General features: G+C 39.3%; 2 protein-coding genes across 2 annotated transcripts in view; one reads left to right on the forward strand and one right to left on the reverse strand.

The window, feature by feature from the left end:
* CEP89 (centrosomal protein 89) overlaps positions 1-16443 on the reverse strand; it is a 43239-nt gene extending 26796 nt beyond the window's left edge. Inside the window, exons 1-12 of the mRNA XM_082489415.1 lie at positions 16328-16443; positions 14376-14482; positions 12939-13094; positions 12119-12320; positions 10835-10940; positions 9121-9149; positions 7892-7946; positions 4986-5204; positions 4462-4604; positions 4041-4091; positions 2867-2950; positions 1804-1911 (exon numbers count right to left, since the gene is read on the reverse strand). Coding sequence (XP_082345541.1) covers positions 1804-1911; positions 2867-2950; positions 4041-4091; positions 4462-4604; positions 4986-5204; positions 7892-7946; positions 9121-9149; positions 10835-10940; positions 12119-12320; positions 12939-13094; positions 14376-14482; positions 16328-16366 — 1299 coding nt within the window. The 5' untranslated portion in view covers positions 16367-16443. The remainder of the gene's footprint in view (positions 1-1803; positions 1912-2866; positions 2951-4040; positions 4092-4461; positions 4605-4985; positions 5205-7891; positions 7947-9120; positions 9150-10834; positions 10941-12118; positions 12321-12938; positions 13095-14375; positions 14483-16327) is intronic.
* Positions 16444-16689: 246 nt separating this feature from the next.
* On the forward strand, positions 16690-21275 carry FAAP24 (FA core complex associated protein 24; the record flags this gene model as incomplete). Its single annotated transcript, XM_082489463.1, has 6 exons — positions 16690-16855; positions 17261-17336; positions 17481-17629; positions 19772-19911; positions 20227-20379; positions 21033-21275. The coding sequence occupies exons 3-6, from the start codon at positions 17518-17520 to the stop codon at positions 21273-21275; spliced, it is 648 nt and encodes a 215-aa protein (XP_082345589.1). The 5' UTR covers positions 16690-16855; positions 17261-17336; positions 17481-17517.
* Positions 21276-21494: the final 219 nt, after the last annotated feature.

Raw genomic sequence — 21494 nt, forward strand, 5'->3', positions numbered from 1 at the left:
TTGATGGCACTAAGATCGTATTTCATCGACAGGTTTAAGCATCAGGATCGTCTCCCGCACTGCCAAGCTACATCCTCGCCCTCCACTACATCTGGCACCACGGGGCTACGCTGTGAAACAAAATTTTTAAAAATTGCTACAGAAAGGGGATTAGGCTGGTCAAGACCAACTCCTTTATGTGCTTCAGGGTGCGCCCCCATGAGCGGTTATGTCAATAGAAATAAAGGAGCAATGCACTGCAACACGGAGCGTGAAGAAGCCACTGAAGGTACAAAGCAGAAGCTTGGTAAGGTGGTATTGCTGCTGACATCCCTGCCTTGCTGAACCCCAGCCGGAAAAACAGCACCCAGACAGAGACTGCAGACAGCCTGAAACAGCTCAAAGCGGTAGGAACTTCTCCCATTCATTTGCCGAGAGGCAAAATTAAAAACAAAGGTGTTAAAAGTTAAAAAATTGATATTTAGGAAGCTAAAATACCTCTATGAAAGTTTTCGAATTTGTGGTCAGTATATAAGCATCCAAGTATACAAAAAATATCCAGGGTATTTTATTAAAGCACCTATAGAACACTTTGATACCTTTGTAACAACCCACTTAACCAAATCTACGCAGAAACTAAACACTTCTGTAATTCTGCCTTGAGGAGGCTCTCATTGAAAGTCAGTCAATGTTTTTGGTTAAAGCTGCAGAGAGACTTAAGATTGGAAGAGACAGCTTCAGTCATAAAGTCCTCCAAGTGTAGACACTGTGCAGTATGATCCCTTCCATACAATTACCACCTGTCTCATGAGTGCAGTAAGAATTTTTATGATCGCTACTCACAGCGGATGCGGTTCCAAAACCTGCTACACTGGTCAGGAATCATCTTCCAATTTCCACTTTAAGTTTGTTTGTGGTGAATCAATACCCAGTTGTTGTTCTAGTAACATTGCCCTCAGACCTGTAAATGCAGTTTAAGTAGTTCTTTGTATATTCCATGACTCTTGGTCCTGATGTGCTTACAGAAAGCAACATTGTTTGTTCTGCTAAATTAGAAAGGCCAATCTGTCTAAAGTCCAAACAAAAGAGGCCCTCCATCTCCTTGGCTACACCACAAATTCTTTCAGCTTTCTCTGTACTTAAATATGGATGACTGGGAGTCTCCAGAGATTTCCATATAATTGTGTTGTTCTTGCCCAACCTCTACTAGAAGGACCTATTCTAACACACCCCAGGACTATACTGCCTTTTTTTTTTCTTTTTCCCCCTTTATGCCTGTTGCCCTAAAAAGCTTACAGTCACCTTGAGATGAACCAGTATGACCAGTGTCTTCTCCATCTCGGTTACCAACTGATGAATGCCTGACTTAGGTGACTTGTTTTTAAGCCTCATGTATTTTACACTACCTAATTAAATTATGTTTGCATTGTTTCACTTCTCAAGAACATAAAATTCTTCTAATGCCATATTCCAATACCATTTTATATTAATGAAAACCTGATGTCATTGGCACATTCCTTTAGTGGAAGTGTAAAAGTTAAGCATGTAACCTGCAAGGTCTGGGACAGAATTACATGGGCTTCAGGTGTAAAACTGCACTATTTAATCTGCAACTATTTAATCTTTACTCCAAAATTATTTCAGGCATTGCAGATCAGCATTGTTCCAACAAGACATAATCATGTCATGACCCTATTAACTCTTCAGCAAAACTTACTCTGCTTGACAGGAACAAGATTTTTCCTTAAGATCTGCAATCTTAAAAGTTTGCATGCAACAAGCAAAATAACAAGTAGCTTTTAAATTAATTTCTTGTAAGATAACTTGCCATTCTGTAGGGTTAATAAAGTTATTTTTATTTAATTGTTCATGCAGGTCTTCATTCTCCTTCACCAGCTCTTCAACTCTTACTTTAAAATTTTTCATATCCTCCTGGAAGACAAAGGATTCCACATAAAATTCTTTAGATGCAAGTATTTTGTTCTAATTTTTACATCAACAAAAACTTTTATAAATATACATGCCCGGGTGCCTTCTAATTCTTCTGTTAACATCATATGATCTCACTACTCGCTCATCTTTAATTCAGGTGTGTCTACTTAACTTTTAAATTGCTTCATCAATTTACTAATATTTGATTTAAAATAATGTAGATACTTGAATTGTGCCATATTTTTGCCAAGTGTCATTTGAATTAAGCAAGTTGCAGATCCTTAAAATATGGATTTAAAAAACTAAATTCTGGAAATTACTAGATGATACTATACTTTTTCAGTATGAATGACATGAATTTGAATATGGTAGGACAATACAGTGAATTTACAGTAATATAAAACTCTCTGTGTTTTCGGCTCTTTTTATGGCTGAAGTTTTTGAAGGAAATAATAAATTATTTTGAAAAGCTAGGGCAGTTCTGCTCTGAAGCAAATCACCATTTTTCAAAGATTCAGGGACAAAAAAGTACCTGTGAAGAGCAAAAAGAGTAGCCCTTCCTTAACACCCATTCCTTAAATAACTGGAAATAAGTATTCTCTACCACAAAAGCCACAGGCCTGTAACTGGAAGAGCAGCTATACAGGGCACTCCATCCCCATTATAAATGACAATAGTAAATCCTTTCTACCACTGATTGCGTTTATGGTTCAGTCTATTCATAGAGCACAATTCTGGTACATCTCAGTGTAGTGCCTGCTTCTACATCTGAACAGGCTGACAAAAACAAGCAAGCCAGGTAGGGTACGACAGCACAAAAACTATGCACGGAAAAGTGAAACAAAGTCACTTTCAATTTTAGGCAGAAGACAGCTTTGACAAATCCCTTTAAAAAAATCAGTAAATTGATTTCTGCTTTAGCAGAGAAGTATAATTTCTTTAAATGGCAACTTGCCTCATGTTCGAGATTTAAATCTTCCTTTTCTCTTATTCTATCTTCATATGCCAAAAGAAGAGGTGACAAATACTTCATATCCAACTTAAAAAAAAATAAAAATCAATCCATATGAATCAATTACAAACCATAATCTCAATATTTTTTTTTTTACTACTTCTATTGCTGTATATTGCTAGTTTTAAAAGCTATTAAGGGTTTTTGAATATGCCTCGCAGACAATAGTGCGGGACTTACACAAGCGTGCAGACCACCATATGCAAAATGATGCTGCAGAAGCACTTCGGATCGCTGCTTTAGGAGCACGCTTTGGAAAGGACGAGGCTGGATGCTATACTGGCACACTTCACTAAAAAGCAGCTATTACTTATCAGTGTATGTAACACAGCAGAATGTGGATGCAAATGAAGAGAAGACAAAACTGAAACACTACAGTGAGTACAGTTAATAAGAACAAAATTTAGCCCAGATTCATTAGTAAACGGGAAAGGATTTTTTACACTGTCAAACCTGCGTCTTTAAAACTAAAATACATACTTGTATATTATAGCTAGAAAGACAGAGCAGAAGGAGGACTTTCCTAGTTCTGTAAAGTTCTGAGTAACAATAAGGAAGGAAAATTTAAGATCTGATTAACATTTCAAGGAGACATTGTTTCACCTATTACAAATGCATTCAATTTCACAGCATATTTGCCTTCTCCTTGCCAGGAGTTCATAGGCTATAAGTGGACCCATGACCATTCCTACCATCAGAATCACTGAAATATGCTGTTTTCTTTTAGTATCATCTTAAAAATAATCACAACAGAAGATGAACAATTAAGCAATAGACCTTGAGGCAAACTATGCTAGACAATACTAAGTGAAGATGGTATTTATGATTCTCAGGGTAACAGTACTATCACTTAGTTTGCATTCAGTAGTTCAAAGTTGGCGATCATATGCAGTCTGTAACTTACTGTAAATTCAACTGGAGCTGCACACGTTCATTGCAAAGTTCTACCCTACATCATCTTATGCAACAAACATAAATGTTTGTAATATTCCACTAGCATGTGATAGTTCAGCAGAGCGACTAAATAACATCCTGAATATTTTGGTTCCAGTAAAGAAATTCTACTACTTTACTTAGAAAGGAACAAACAGGTAAATGAAAATACTCGTTCACTTACCAGCCATGGTGGTGGCGGTCCTTTCATGGGTAAACTTCTCAGTTTTAGATGCTAAAGTAGATTTTTTTAAAAGATACTGAAATTATTTCCCGCTTTTTGAAGCACCAATCACTGTCCACTGCATTCACAGCTATCACCCCAAACAGGCTTATGTTTCTAACTAGATGTGTTGCATATTTAACACACACTCAATGAAGTCAACAAAACTGGAAGGTCACTATCTTGCTAATATAGGAGAAAGTCTAACTTTAAGAAGTTAGACTTAACGATAAATGCTTATGTTAAATTTCATACAGCCTATGCCATTTCTAGACTTAGTGGCAGATTTGGAGAAAATAGTCTTAAAAACTCAAAGATGAATGAAAGGACAATGGGAACGGGACATTTCAGTACAGACTACCTTTATAACCAAGATTCTCACCTCTTCTTGGGACAATGGCCTGAATTTAGTTTGATAGCGACTTAATTCTACATTTAAACGATGGACCGTCATTTTCAAAGCATCATTTTCATCTACCAGTTCTTGTGCTTGCTGTCTGAGAGAAAGTAATTCTGTAGCCTCCTCTATTAAAACAAATATCCAACAAGAAAGTTCAATCAAAATTCAAGAAATGTTCACAATCATTTGTTAATTTTAAGGAAGAAAAACCCTCTCAGTAAGCTAGGATCATAAGAAAACTTCTCTCAAAATACTGTAATGGAATAATCCCATATGAAATTACTAATAAAAAACCATTAAATTTCAAACGAGCAAGTAAATTTTTTTCAATATTATGTAAATATTCCTTGACAAAATTTCTACAAATATAGAAAATACTGTTCAGAAATGACTTCTGCATAGATACTTGCTCAAATCAATGGAAACCTACTACTGCAGGAATAGGTTGTACGGAATCAGAAAAATCGAACAAGTTAACTACAGAATAGCTTATATGTTTCTCACACCTTCTCTTTGTGACTTCTCCGCAGCTTCTTTAAGTCTTCTGTTTTCTTGTTCTAGTCTCTTCAGCTTTAATTGCTGTTCTTCCATTTGCTGTTTTGTTCTCTCAAATTGTTGGACCATAGCCTGGTATGCTTTGTTCAGAGACCAATTTTCTTGTTTCAGTTCTCTGAACTTTTCTTTAGTCATATTTTCCCGTGCTTGTCTTGCCCGAATAGACACATCTGTAATGTCACAGTACGATGTATTTAAATGGTATTCAGACTTGAATACATGTTTCAGCAAATTATAATAAATTTTTCTAATATTAGCATGAGCGTTGCTCAAATGAGTGTCCTCATTTGAGCAACACAGGATTAATTTCTCTTCTAATACTTGGGAAGACTGCATTTTTAGAAGACTCTAGTGTCTGAATTTGAAAATACTGACTTTCTAGCCAGCTATGGTGTGTGGGTCTCAAGGTCTCAGTGTTTTCGAGCTTGCCAGGTGCAGGGATGAGGGGGAGCAAAACCTGAGAACTCGACCCAAGCCGGCCAACAGGATTATTTCATACCATCAACGTCACATTCACTATAAATTAGAAAGTTTGCTGTGAAGTTATCTCTCTCTCGACGGCTGCCATCCTGAGCCCTTCCCTTCCTCCCGAAGCCATAGCGCTCGCAGTGTCCCACACTTACTGTCCACTGCGGGGAGTGCACAGCTTCCTCCTGATAGAATTGGCTGAGTATAATCTGTGCATATTCTGTATTGGTATGGGGATCAGTATTGGTTCTTTAGTGCTATTAGTGTTAATTATCTAATCTTACTCTATTAAATCTGTTTATACTTCAACTCCTGCATTTCCTTGTTTTTTCCTGACTCCCTTTCCTGGGTGGGAAGGGGTCGTCAGGCGATAGAATGACTGTCTGAACGACAATAAATTGTTACAGGTTTCTCAAACCATAACAATGAGTGATACTTTACAAAATATAAATCAGCTCATGGGTCCCAGAAGATAAGGCCAGAGAGAATGAAAAATGTGGATTTGTAAAGAGAGCTATATAGTGGAGTGACTGCAAGTTCCCTTCTTTTCTCTCCTTAAAGGGCAAAGAAAGTGTCAGCAGATCTCCCTCTCCCCAGCATGGGTGACTAGAGAGGTGAGACAGAAATATACATTTTGCTTACTGCAGTGGATGTGCCCTGCATGGACTAGTCAGTCCTCTTACTCCCTTATTTTAATCACCTGTGTAATGAAATCTTTACCCTCCTTCCCACTGAACAGGCTTCGATGATCTGTTACTGAACAGAAGTCACTTAACAGTCCTTACAAAAGTAAAATTTTAGATCATCTGCAAAATTGTGGATATATTGTTGCATCAGTAATAACGGATCATGCTTTCAAATTTTAATTTGCATCTGTACGGGCTAAACAGCTTACCTATTAAAATGAAGGCTGAAATTTTACCCTTACCATCAGACTTCTAAGAGCCAGCATAATCTAACAGCATACGGGCGCAAACATAGAATCATAGAATCACAGAATGGTTTAGGTTGGAAAGGACCTTGAAGATCATCGAGTTCCAACCCCCCTGCCATAGACAGGGACAACTCCCACCAGACCAGGTTGCCCAAGGCCACGTCCAGCCTGGCCTTGAACACCTCCAGGGATGGGGCCTCAACAACCTCTCTGGGCAACCTCTTCCAGTGCCTCACCACCCTCACAATGAAAAACTTCTTCCTAATGTTCAATCTGAACCTGCCCTCTTCCAGTTTAAAGCCATTCCCTCTTGTCCTATCACTACATGCCCTAGGTAAAAAGTCCTTCCCCAGCTCTCCTGTAGGCCCCCTTTAGGGACAGGAAGGCCACAATAAGATCTCCCCGGAGCCTTCTCTTCTCCAGGCTCAACAGCCCCAACTCTTTCAGCCTCTCCTCATAGGAGAGATGCTCCAGCCCTCAGGTCATCCTCATGGCTCTCCTCTGGACCTGCTCCAGCAGGTCCATGACCTTCTTATGGTGGTGACTCCAGAGCTGGAGGCAGTAATCCAGGTGGGGTCTCACCAGAGTGGAGCAGAGGGGCAGAATCCCCTCCTTTGACCTGCTGGCCACACTTCTGATGCAGCCCAGGATACGGTTGGCCTTCTGGGCTGCAATCGCATGTTGCTGGCTCATGTTGAGCTTCTCGTCAATCAGCACCCCCAGGTCCTTCTCCTCAGGGCTGCTCTCCAGCCATAACATAAGTTAGTACAGAACAGTTCCTTAGTATAGGATCTATATGAAACCCAATAAATGGTTTTGAAATACAGAGGTATCTCTGTTATTGATGACATGTAACAGCTTCATGTGTTTATGGTCACTGTTAACTTCCTGCGAGAAGGCGTAAGATACTTAGCACAGAAATACACAAAATACACAAAACCCCATGAGTTTATGATAGGCACATATCCTGTCGATGTGACACACAAAGTTCAGAGGTGCTGTGCTGGGAATTGTTACGTGGATGCAGTAATAAGGCACTAGCTGAAGGTAGACTATGGATCTCGTATCACTTTATGTTTACCCCTTCAGTTGCTATGGGATACTTAATAATGGTGACATCCTCTAGCGTAGGTGAAACTTAAGGGATTGGAGAGTTTCCTGTATGACTTTAATTTCATTACATTGCTTTACAATCATTTACTTAATACTTCAAAAGTCACTCAGATGATTGGAAAACAAAAACAAGTCTAAAATACCTAACACAAAAAGTCTGGAGCTATTGTTTTTATACATATCACAGAGCACTTGGCACTTTGTCATCTGTACAGGAGAAGTACTCTCCCCCCTTCCCCAAATTAGGCTGAGAGAATACAAGCAGGAAAATATATTTTTATATACATACGCATATTATTAAAGTGAAGATTTGTAGTAAAGTCATAGAAAAATCAGAAGTACCTGGGGATGGTGGAGGCTTTTCACGTATCAGGTTTTCAGCTAATGATTTTTCTTCCTAGCAGAGAAAGAAAAAATGAGACAATTTGCTTTGACAATTATCCTTTCTGAAGTACTCTGAACAGCATCACTATTGGAGAACTTAAACAGAACTTTTGAAGCCGTTTCTTTTATATCAACAACTGACAATATATGACTTGTCATTTACCCATCTTGACATCATTTTGTCTCTTATCACTTGTGGACACTTCAGACTGTTAATATTTTCTTTAGTTGTCAGCGATGTACAGTTCTCAAAACAATTTTATGGTGGACATAGAAGCTGCATAAACATAAAGCTTCTTGACCAAACAGGATGGATATTGCTCCCCCTTGTTAGTTTGTATAAAATATGACTTTAGAATATTCAATTATGATATGAACTGTCAGTCCCTAACTGGGAATCAGCAAATAAATTAAAATGTAAAACGTTCAACTTTGTTCTCCCTTTGCTGGTAAAAATTAAAAAAAAAGTACCTATTCTACATTTTCAGAAGGTTCTTTCATCAGGAAAGAACTGCAGGCAGAATTTATATTAATGTATTTACTTGCGGTGAACATAATTGATATACAAACTTTCTCCACATTTTTATGAAAGAGCAGTGAAGTTCTGTAAGGATATGATGCCATGTAATTTAACATACCGAGACACTGATGACTAAATGAGTCAAAACTGAAGAACAATTTCAAAAGAAAATACATGTGGTCAAGAACTTGAAGAAATGAAGCGATGTTAACAATGGAAGAACTGACCATTTTTGTAAATAATATTCCAGTAAGTTGATCTGAGAAACAAAACTGCTGGGTATTCTTTTTAAGCCTCTGAAAGCAGTCAGATGCGCCCAGCTGGAAAACTAGATAAAAATCTGGTAGAAGCCAGGCTCATAATTTGAAAATTATCAGTAAGAGCTATCTCTTGCTATAACATGATATCTTCCACTCTCGTTTTCTTTCTTTCCCATGATGAGCAACAGAAGATATACTAAAAAAAAAAAATAATCCCAATTTTTGTATGGCCTATTTACCTCTGTAGCGGTGTTTTTCAAAAGGAATGCTTAGCCATTCTTGTACACCACAAGAACAAGATTACCTAGTGGCAATAAATTAGTTTTCATTTAAGTGACTGTAAACTAGCTCTTTATAGACCCTTTTTTCCAAAACGCATCATAAAGTAACCCTCATATAAGTCTTACCTTTACATTCAAGCCAAGATGTTGGTCTTCTGTTAAAGAAAAACAGATCTTTCAGTCAATTAAAAACAAAAGTATTTGTAAGTCCATAAATTATAAGGGTTTATATGGATATGTAAATACACATATTACGTACGGCTAATAAAGGTAAGAAAGTCCTCCAGACACCACAAATCAGATCACTAACTTTCCCTTATCTCTTTCATGGTGTATCAGGATACTGATGTGAGACCTTACTTTACCTCACACTGTATAGATGTAATTTGAAGAAATGAAGTTGTATTGTCTTCCACTATTCTTTTAGAATTTGACTAAAAGACAAATGAAATGTTTTCATTGATTTTGCTGCATCTCTGAACAAGGCAAGTGCAAATCTGACAGCTTTCAAGATCTGCAGCACTTACTATGTAGAAGAGGGATTAGAAACAGTTTATACACTCTGTTCTTTCCAGTTTAATGCATCCGCTTCCCAAATGGTTTTATCAAAGCAACCCATTCCTTCTGGATATTGTTCTCTACAAAGCTTTTCAAATAATTCCACTGAAATAATATTGAAGCAACACTGGGTTCCAACATGAATAAAACTTAGAAAGACAAAGATTTTTCAAAACAGACTCAGTTCTGCTTTCTCTTTCCTATTTGATCGCTACTAGAGTGCTGCCAGCCTCTGCATTTTGCAGCTCTAGAACAAATTCTGATTTCCTGTTTTCCTGATTTTAAAATAATCGACAAGAAAATTATACAATAAATCCCCTATGCTGGTAGATTGGTCTTGCTCTCATAATATTTTTTTCTCCATGATATTCCACTGTTGCAAGAAAACTGCTTAATCACAGGTCCAGTTATGAACCAGATGTCCCCGATATAATGAAATTACTTACTGCAAAAAAATTATTTGTGAAGTTTAACAGTTCAGAGCTTAGGGTGATAACCTGAGACTGATGATCATGTTCAGCTTTCTATTCTGTCAGAACCCTCCTGTGTGACTCAATATACAATTTTAAGGCCCAGACCTTAAAAGACAGCAAGAATGAAACAACTTCTGTAGAAAGGATAAACAATCATAGAATCAATGGTTTAGGTTGGAAAGGACCTTGAAGATCATCGAGTTCCAACCCCTCTGCCTTAGGCAGGGACACCTCTCACTAGACCAGTTTGCAATTTTATCATTTAAAAAAAAAAAAAGTTCTTACTGCTGATTTTCAGACATGACTTTTTTTATCCAAGAAAAATGACTGATTAATTCTATGTGTCAGGGTTGTTTGTTTTGTTTTGTTTTGTTTTGTTTTAACATTGGTAGTTTCTACGTTTTTCCATTTTTTGAGCACAGTAATACTCCAATAGTTTCCAGAGTATAAACTGGATTGATTCTGGCACATATATCAACAGAAACATAGTACAGAATGACTGTACTAGACAAGACAAAGAATTCACAAAACACTTCCCCCTCCCCCCCTTTTTACACTGGCTGATAGTGGATGTTTAGGAGTTTCAGTTATATGATGAATATATACCAATCTTCCCTCTTTATACAGATTTTAAATTTTCTGTAACTGCTAGAAATGGCTAAGTATTTAGTATCATTTCTTCCATTGCTCTTGAAAAAAAAAAAGGAATATTTCGTTATGATATAGTATTACATTTATTTTATTAAAAAATTATTTTACCCCACAGTATTAAAAGGTACAGTATTTTGACTAAAGTAAAGTTTATTTACCTTCTGTTTGCACGTTTGACTCATGCACCAGTACGTGAAACTCGGTTTCATGAGAAGGCGCCTCTTTCTTGTCAATATTAGTACTAGGAGATGGTGGAAACTCTTCCTGTGTAAAAATAAGACAAGCCCATCTAAATCATGGTAACACTGTTAAAATAGCCCACGTGTCTTGATATCTGTATGAAACCTTTAGTGTACTAATGTCCCAGTCACATTTGGAATTGTACTCCAATATTTTAAGATAATAAATTACAAGACATACCTTTTTGTTTTAGGGGTCTATGTAAATAAAATCTAAATCTTACAGTGATCAGCAGGAGGTAGGAAACTATGATAGTCATTTAGTTCACAGGGCAAATATTCCCTGTTACTTTATTCAGTCACAAGAGTCTATCAAATGATCCTTCCTGTGGTTGCTTGTTCTGTGTTGTATCTAAACTTGCTCTTAATAAAAGATCAACCGTTTATTTTCTATATCACAGCACTAAGGGATTAGTGAATAATTTTTAACATTGTCGCTGCTGTTTTTCCTCTGTTGATTGCATACCAGTGTCCTACACACTCCATTCACCCCCTTTTTTTTTTTTTTAGATCCCCTCCTCTTTCTGACTACTATCTCTTCACCTATGGGTGTTTTCTGATTTTTTTCACATACATAGTGTTATATTGCCTCTTTACTACTCAGTTACTTCTTCCTGTTTGTTAAATTTTTGTATCATTTTGGACAGAGATGCAAACTGAACTTTGCATGTGCCTTAGGAGCATTAACCTGCGCATTGCGGGTTAAGACAATCCAAACCTGTAACATAGAAAAATCCACTGGTCTTCAAGACAAGGTAATTTATTTTGTTTGATTCTGAATCTCCCTGTCTCTATACAGGTATCTACTCGTTAGCACAATACTGAATCAATAACTAAGCTTTTTTACATTTATAATAGTAAAGTTCCTAGTGCTTTTAACAAATAATCTACTATAGAAGTATCACACTTAACATAAAATATCGTACGTTTTACAAGACTAAATTATGCACAATAATTATACACAATACCAGTGTTTTCTTAATAAGGAAAGGCTCCTAATAATCAGAGATACGGAATCTGTGATGATCAACAAACAAGCCAAACTTGTGTAGGAGTAAATGAACCACGAAGAGAAGCATGTGAAATAAAAATCAAATTAATGTCTAAAGAGTAAGAAGAGAATTAAAAGCCTTAGAAATATTTAATATTTGCACTAATATATTTAAACATGATAAGAGGAATTAACACATTTTAAAATTCTACCTTTTTATTTTTGCAGGGAACAGCATAAATAGCATTGGTGCTAAAGCTTTCTCCCCTTTTCTCATTACTCTGACAGCTGGACTCTGCCTCTTTATCAGCATCCGAAAGATAGGTATCCATGTCCTCATCCTCACAGTAATTGCCTGATATTTCCAGGGACTGTACAGGAGATCTGTCGCTACCATCAAGTTTCCAGTTGGGCCTGCAAGTAGAAAGCAGTTTAAAGCCTGTTTCAGTATTGCTTACTCTTCCAAAAAAAAAAAAAAACCAAAACACTAGTAAAGTAGAACCATCAGTCTTAGAATATACACAAGTCCAAACAGCCGACACAAACAGACATCTAAACTTCTGTTAGCTGCAAACAAGGAATTTAGCCTATGTCTATGCTTTAAAATAGATGATTAACGCTGGAGCTACATTTTCTTCTCTATCTTAAAGAAAATGCCAAATTAGAGACAGAAGGTTGCTAATTCTACCAAAATAAGAGTCTGAAATAATTATTTAGCACAAAGGAAATACCTGACGTAATCCAGATGATTCCTCAGTGATCAACTGTTTGATCATCATTTGGCAGAAACAATACACGTTTTTACTTGTGACTGCTGTACAATCCAAATCTCCCTCTCTGAAGATTGTATGCATGACATCACTTTATGAGAAACGGAATGAGGACTGTAGACACTTCAGACCCAATTTATGATGTGGTGAGAAAAAAGTAAGTGGCTATAACACTAGGAGTTGGATTAGTTTGCTGTAACTCTTTGGTAAAATTATGTCATTGACAGGTTCTATTTCTAATATAACAGAAAGTATACACTACCCCATTCTGAGCTCTGTGGCTGTGGCATATGGTTCAAAGCATTCTTGTTCTACATAGGTGGAATCGCTTTCAGAAAGTGATCGCTGCCGAGGCTGAGGAATAGCAACAGTGCGCCCTGTTAGTGTTGTTGCAAGGATAGCTGCTGCTAGAGCAGATCTGGAAGAAAACAGAATAGAGCAATGAAACAATACTGAGGTCTTCTCTGTGCTCCACGTTTTATATTTTTTTCCATTGTAAAATGCCTTCACTATTTAAGCAAAGCAAAATGTTCACAGTTAACAAGCATAAACACCACTGAAAGTGCTAAGGGACTGGTTATAAACGATTAACTCTTAAAGTAAAGCAGGAAACTAGGCAAGCTATTGTAACACAGCTATCTAAGAGTAAAGTACAATACCTATTGGTTATCCCAGATCACATGCATGAAAATCATGGAATATACTGAGTTACGTTCCCAAAATTGACATCAATAATTTACAGTACTTAGCATTCACTTTAGCCATAACAGTACTATCTGTCATTGTGTTGAAAAAGCGTTCCATGTTCTGCTATTTTGTCTCCTAGCTTCCTTTATTTCCTACTCTGAAGCGTTTACTGATGACTTTGAAGCTGTTAATAAATGCTAGCACATTGCGAACTAGGGCAAGCATAAGTAGATAGAAGTGCCTATTTGTGGGATGCTGCAGAATATAGAGAAGAGTAACATGAAGAGGAAAAAACAAGTATGAACAAAGATTAAAGGAGAGGAATGGTGAGGACTGTAACAGGAATGACAACAACTGGAGGTCAAAAAGGAAGAAGAAATGAACCAGGATTAAGTAGGCATGTTACAGACACTAGAAAGACCACAGAAAACAACCAGAACTGAACTAAACATAGAGAAAACAGAAAAACTGCAAGAAACTACAAATGAAAATAAAAATAAAACTGTATTTTCTCTTTATGTACCTTGCCTATATAGCTAATTCAAATCCAATTCAACATGATTTTACATGCCAGTTTTTTTTAAGTCACTGCATTTTTTAATGTGCAATAAAATGGCATGTCAGTCACATTTAAGTTACGCCTTTCTAACGAGTTAAAATATCCTGACTTACAGTACTAGTACAGCTACAGTCCTACACTCCACTGTAGCAGCCAAATTAAAAAATGGCTCTAACTTTAAATAGTCCATTTGTCTTTAATCAATTCAGATTTATAATAAGTTACATATTCGTAATGGTCACTGTCCTAATTATTTAGCACGCTTAGGAGTGGGAGAAAAATAGGTATCTCGAAAGTTCAAAGAAGGGAACTGCCCCAATTACAAATATATTCTATTTATAAAAAGGTTTATGTAAATACTGCAGCAAGGACATGCAGCTCTTCTAATCATGCTTTTCTAGTGTGCTATTGTAATTGAGGAACCAAAAAAACCCAAACAAACTCAAAACCTACCTGGGCCTTTCTGGAGAAGGGTTTGGACTACGAGGGGGAGGGGTGCGGGGAACTGCAGGTTTAGGAGCTATGGTAGCGGCAGGGACCAGGCCATGAGCTATATGTTTCTAAACAATTTAAAATAAAATTAGTTGACAATGACTTTAAGGATCACAATGAAAAAACACGGAATTGAACATGCACAAAAACTAACAATGCAAAATAATATAAAAAGGAAGAACAACTACATGCAATTAATGTAAACAGAAGACTTGAAATGGTTCCAAGTTTAACTTTTTAACATGTATGAACAACTGCTAATGAAAGTTAGAAATGTAATTTACATAAGACCCATGAATGTAGGTTTTCCACCCACTATATCACAATCAGCAAAAACAGAATTTTAACTAACTGAAGTTTTTTTCCTGTATATATACAAGAGAAAAGGAGTACTAGAAATTAACTTTTTTCAAAATATTTGAACCCTGCTTCAGAGCAACAATATTAGTCCCTTTCTTGTAGAATCTGTCAGTCAGAAGTAATCCCCAGTCATAGCAGTATGAAATGGAAGAAAAAAGTATCACTAAACAAGTCTTGCAGTCAAAGGTTCAATCTGAATAAAAAATCCCAAACCATCCTAATACATTTTTATCAGCCAACTCAACTTTTTTTTTTTTTTAAAGGATAACATTAAGTACCAGCTCAGAAAAACTGAGACCAGAATTCCCTACAAAGAGTACTTTGAATGGAATCACATAATGGTTGAGTTGGAAGGGAGGTCTGGAGATTGTCTAGACCAAGTCCCTGCTCAAAGCAGGGTGAACTAGAGAGGGCTGCTTGGGATCCTGTCCAGTTGGATTTGAGTATCTCCAGGGGTGGAGACTCCACAACCTCCCTGGGCAACTTGTTCCAGTGTTGGACCACTCTTACAGTATTTCTTTTAAATTATTATTATGTTTAGGTTGAATTTTGTGTTTGAATTTGTGCCCATTGCCTCTTTCCTCTCTCTAGGCATGAGAAAATACTACGTCATAATAAAGTCCATCACCTTCAGACAGAGGTTTCCTTTTTGTGGAGTAAAACTGGCTAAGTTTCTGCTACAGAGAGTTTTGTTTTGTTTTGGGTTTTTTTTTGCAATTATTCTTTAATTGTCTTCTCTAACAGGATAACGAGCAGCTGAACTGGGAAACATTTCTGTCTTTACAAGAAGCTGCATCAAATAACTAAATGGCGCATTACCAAGACTGTCTTTTTACTCGATTTTATCTTGCAAATGCACTGGAAGTCGGTCTGGCATGCACCATTTTGTTTACTAGAGGCTGTCCACTGTAGATGTCTTCCTATGATTACCAGGGAATACAGCTGCGGTAAAAGGATGCTGTCATCCCACATTAAAAGTAAGAAGCAACAGAAGATGAGTACTTTCTTTCATTCTAATACTAAAAAACCCCTTCGATTACTTCACGTACGTTAAAAGATAATGCCCGGCACCACTGCTGACAATCCTGCAACGCCTGGCTGCTTTAAGCTTTCGCTATGAACTGTTACTAGCTCACTTTACGGCAGCGATCGTGTGCTTCGAGGACCAGCTCAGCAAGCCCTAGAAGCGAGCGAGCTGTACTTCCACTCCCCCCGTGGCTCCAGCCCCCGCCGGCAGCCAGAGGATCCCTGGAGGGGAAGGCCGCCGGGAACACCGCCCCGCCCCGCCCGAGCCAGGCGCCTCTGGAGAAGACGGGCAGGCCCGGGACAGGGAAAGGACAGCACCAGCACCCGGCCTCCGGACCCTTTCTTTCCTTTGCTGGGGATTTATGCCTCTCCCCGTTTTTCACTTCAAACTACCCAGCCATCACCCGCAGAGCGCAGCCGCCTTCCCTGCGGGCTTCCGCCCGTCTCGCCCGGGCGCGGCCGCGCGCCACCCCCGCTGGCCCTGCCTCACGGGGACGGCGACCCGCCCTGCACGGGGCGATACTCACGAAGGGGCCTTTTTGGCCTCTCCTGAAACTAAACGCCATCGGGACCGGGTAGAGGATGGGTCTCCGCCACCACCTCCCGACTACTTTCTCCCCGCTTCGGACGCTTCCCCCGTCGCCACCCGCCTGCTAACAACGACGTGGCGGATTTGCTGCGGGTTTGTCGTCCCCCAATCAGCACGCGTCTTACTCCCCCTCCTCAGGCCTTAGCAACCTACCAGTGGTGAGGTCCGCCTCACCCCGCCTTCTTATTGGCTCACGGGCGGTAGAGCTGTCGCTTCCTATTTGCGGCTGCCGCTGTCACGCAGGCGCGCGCTCTGAGGCGGGCTGTTCGCCGGGCGGTTGTGAGGCGGTGTCTCTGCTGAGGGGGCGGTGGCCGTTCCTTCCCGGTCGGTGTCTGCTGCCTCCCGTGCGGCCTCCGGAGGAGAGGCCGCGACCCGGGACGGAGCTCAGCCTCTTCTGGGCAGGCCAGCAGTGGGCCGGCGGCCGCCCTCGGGGCCGTCTCCCCGCTCCTCTCCGAGCGGGCCCCTGGTGAGAGCTCGCTGTGGGGCGGGCTGCAAGGTGCGGCTCGGAGGGGTGGTGTTTGCGATGGGACCGGCTCGTCTTTGGCTCTTCTCCTTAAATCGCGCCTTAGCCTCAAAGACTCCCGTTTCCCAGTAAAGTAAGGACACCGTATAAAGCCGGCAAACCTGAAAATAATCTCTCCCAGCAACTACCTTCTAATAATCTGCCTGGAGGCTTCTGCCAGCTGAGGGCGGGAGATGCCTCTGGAGTCAGCTTTGTAATTGAAGCAGACTTTCTCCCAGCAAGGGTGGATGAAGGCACAGAAAATATGTGTGGTGGTTTAATTGTGGGTTTGTGGGGTTTTTTGTTTGTTTTGTTGTTTTTTTTTTTTTTTTTTGTCATCTGTATGTCTTAATTCAGTTTTTTTTTCAGATTGACCGATAAAGTTGGGAGTGGAATTTGCAAGCCAACAGCCTGTATTCAAGTAAACAGTTGCTTACTGATTTTGGTATGTTAAACGTGACTGTAAGGTGCCTTCGGGGAGTATATGGTGTCTCTACCAGATTATTACATTTTATAAGTTTTAATCATAAAATTAAGTTTGGAACAGCTTTATAAAATGTGTTAATAGCCCTTCCACACTTATTTCCAGGGTGTAACTGCTACTGAAGTAGAGATTTAAACGTCTGATGACGACGAAAGCAAACTTTCCTGTGACAGCAGGATCTATAGTTGTCCCTTATGGGCATGTGGTTGGAAATGAGAAGTGGAGAGGATCAGAGATAGCCCAAAGGCTACAAGGTAAGCACAAACAAATTGGAAGAGGAAAAACAATTCAGGCAAAGCATTCCTCTCTATCACCCAGTACTGTTAAGATTGGCTGTCATATGTTCATATGGTCATACGGTTCATGTATGACCATATGACCATATGACCATACCATGTCATATGGTTCAACAAGGCCAAGTGTCGGTTCAACAAGGCCAAGTGTCGGGTCCTGCACTTGGGTCACAACAACCCCATGCAGCGCTACAGACTGGGGGCGGAGTGGCTCGAAAGCTGCCTGGCAGAAAAGGACCTGGGGGTGTTGGTGGACAACCGGCTGAGCATGAGCCAGCAGTGTGCCCAGGCAGCCAAGAAGGCCAACACCATCCTGGCCTGCATCAGGAATAGTGTGGTGAGCCGGACTAGGGAAGTAATCATCCCCCTGTACTCGGCACTGGTGAGGCCTCACCTCGAGTACTGTGTTCAGTTTTGGGCCCCTCACTACAAGAAGGACATTGAGGTGTTGGAGCGTGTCCAGAGAAGGGCTACAAAGCTGGTGAAGGGTCTGGAGGACAAACCTTATGAGGAACGACTGAGGGATCTGGGGTTGTTTAGCCTGGAGAAGAGGAGGCTGAGGGGAGACCTTATCACCCTCTACAACTACCTGAAAGGAGGTTTTAGAGAGATGGGAGCTGACCTCTTCTCCCTGGCGACAAGTGATAGGACAAGAGGAAATGGGTTCAAGTTATGTCAGGGCAGGTTTAGATTAGATGTTAGGAAGCATTTTTTCACTGAAAGGGTTATTAAACATTGGAATAAGCTGCCCAGAGAGGTGGTGGATTCACCATCCCTGGAGGTGTTTAAGAAAAGGGTAGATGAGGTGCTTAGGGACATGGTTTAGGAGTGGTGGTGTTTTTATCAGGGTAGGTTAATGGTTGGACTTGATGATCTTAAAGGTCCCTTCCAACCTCACTGATTCTATGATTCTATGATTCTATGTTTTATTCCATGCCTTGCTGCTCCCATATTTATGGTACAGTCTACAGCAGGCTGAAAATTCCTATTTGGCTATCATGTAGCTACCTTATTAGTTCTGTTATAGTTGCATAGTTGCTGAGCACTGTAGAGAAGAAGCAGAAGTATCTGCTTCTTGGGAACCACAGCAGTGGAGCTATTGGGAATATGCACCTGCACTGAAGTCCCTTGAATTTACATAGATACTGGGACTGAGCTATCATCTGTTGGCACAGCACACTCAAGATGATTATTTCAGAATAGCATGTGATGCTTTTGTTCAAGTCCAGGGTTTAATGAAAAGCTATGGCACTTTCAAATCTGTACTTTGAAAGTGCGATTAATTGGCATTCCTAAAGGCATCACACAGTACTTTGGATCGCTTGTACCAGTTTTGCTTAAAGAGAAGAAAGGCTTTTTAAAAACTATGAAGTTCATTGTCAAGTTTTTGTCCGAAATATTGGATTTGTTACCCAGTGTGCAATAGCCAATCTCCCATGCCAGGATAAGACATTGATTATTTATTTCAGAGTTGTGCAAGGCTGAGTGCTCGGCGGTTTCCCACAAATCAAGCACACCAAACAGCACTCTCCATGCAGTTTATATACACATTTTACAACATCATTATCATATTAGTACCTCCTATCTATATTTGATCGGTTAGTAATTTACATGTGATTACACAATCAAGTTATAGCTACTATGCATACTCATGGGAAGGCTCTTCACCCGGGCTAGGGTTGTCTTGACCTATGGGCATGATTTTTAGTATTATGATAAAGGTAGCTCACCTTAGGACACTCAGAATTTTCACTTTTCTGCCAAGTTGGCAAAAGTTGGTGTAGATTAGTAGCATTTTCAAGGTCCATGTGCCCATCTGCTCCAGGATGTTTCTCTTCAAGAACGATACCAATACTTACTTTCTTTGATTGGGAGTTCTTTCTCTGATTCATCCTTGATGGATTCAAGGATAGAATCCTCCTCATCTATGAGAACATACTCATGGCCTCTCAACACTAATTACTATTGACTATTTCAAGAACATGCTTTGATAACAAAGTTACTAGGATTACGGACACATTAGGAAGTTTGTGCTATGAAGCAATTATTAGTTTGTTGTGGTTTTTTTTAACTACTCTTTCATTTTAACAATCTCACCTTAAGGAAAAGTTAGACTCATCTTTGAAGATGGCTTGGGACTTGTGGATTTTCATCTTTCAAACAGAACTTGCATTTTATATATTTCTGAAGCAGATTTGGTTGCAGGGGATGAATTCAAACGAAGATTGGTTCGGTTTAGAAATGTAAGTAAGTACTACATAAAGAGAAAAGGAAAAGTTTTCATTTGGTATTTGTTTATGCTTCTGAAAGCATTCTTCTTGTAGTACTTTAAAATTCTAGTGGAGTGAAACTTTTGTGATAATTTCCACCTGAAAACTGAAAAAGTTATGCAGCCCTGCATGTAATAACACTGTTTTAAACCTCCGTACTGTTGCTGCGACTTATGTTCTTCCTCTGATTTGCTTTCAGTCAGCTTATACTTGACAGCTTTGCTCTCTGTTGCCTTGCATCAGCTTGTCATTAATGAGGTCTTTTCTGCTTTTTTCCTTTTAATACAGGCCAGCAGTCTTGGAGGAATTGTAATTGTGGAGAAAACCCAAATAAGTGATCAGTACTTCTTAGCAGTACAAAAGCTTGCTGTGCTGGAACTTGGAATGGTGTTGCTTCCTGTGGCAAATCAAGAAGAAGCTTCTCAACTTATTACTCAGCTAGTAAGTTCCATGTGTTAGTGGACAAACATTTATTAAAATGTGGGACATGAGGAGCATTACCTTTTTCCCACAATCATAACTCATCTCAGAAAGAATAACTGGGATCTTAAAGGAACACAGTATTTTTTTGTTTGAATGTAAGGAATAGATATCCTTTAACAGTAAAAGGGTAGTGTAGTTCAGCAGAAAGAGGGCTCATTTGGGAACAAATTTAAAAGTTGAAGAATATGATACTGGATTTTTTTTTTTTTTAATGCGATCTTGCACTGTGATGCCACCGGGATAGCATTAAATAATTGTAATTTAAGTGCTCTGTCAAAACTGACTTGAGATTTTTCTTTATCTCAGGCTGGGGAAACTGTGTTCTTATGTTGTTTCTCTTTTCCTTTATCCTTTCTCTGATTGCATCGAAGAGATGACAGAATCATTGTTTTAATTCCTGGTTGGTATTAAGCAACTGTTGGTTTCCCAGTGAGACTTTGTGGATCTGCATCAAAACCCTTAATAAGGGTGCACACACTTAAGAGGGAGCTGTTTTTTTAAACTTCCTAGCGCTTGCATTGAACTCTTGAGATGAGAGGCTGTTGTAAAAACCAAAAGCAGAGCTCCAGCAGAGGGCACTCAGCGTCACTTACGGTTTTGTTTTGCTTCAGGTCCGTGAACAAAGCAAGGATCACAACAGTAACCCCTTTCTTCGTAAACAGTGTTCTCAGATGGCAGAGCCATCAGTGTTTCGAACCGTGCAACAAATTCCAGGAGTTGGGAAAACAAAAGCTCTGCTTTTACTACAACAGTTTGGAAGCATCCACCGGCTTTGTAATGCATCTGTCAAAGAGCTTGAACTAGTAGTTGGACAAACGGTAGCACAACAAATTTACACTTTTTTATGCTCCTGACATGTATGTGTAGTGCTGCTTTGGAAAACAAAGATTCCTTGTTCTTTCTTGTGAATTATAAAATTTTGGTTTTAATAATCACATATTATGGTAATTTCTATAATCCTGGTAACAGCTGGAGGGTATCGACTAATTTTCTAGATATTACTCTGATGCTGCTTCTTTACAGCTGGTCTGCTCATGTAGATTGAGCTGTGAAAATTACCTTGGAAAGATGGC

The sequence above is a fragment of the Vanellus vanellus genome, assembly GCF_965231255.1.
Source record: "Vanellus vanellus genome assembly, chromosome: 12".
Taxonomy (NCBI): Eukaryota; Metazoa; Chordata; class Aves; order Charadriiformes; family Charadriidae; genus Vanellus; species Vanellus vanellus.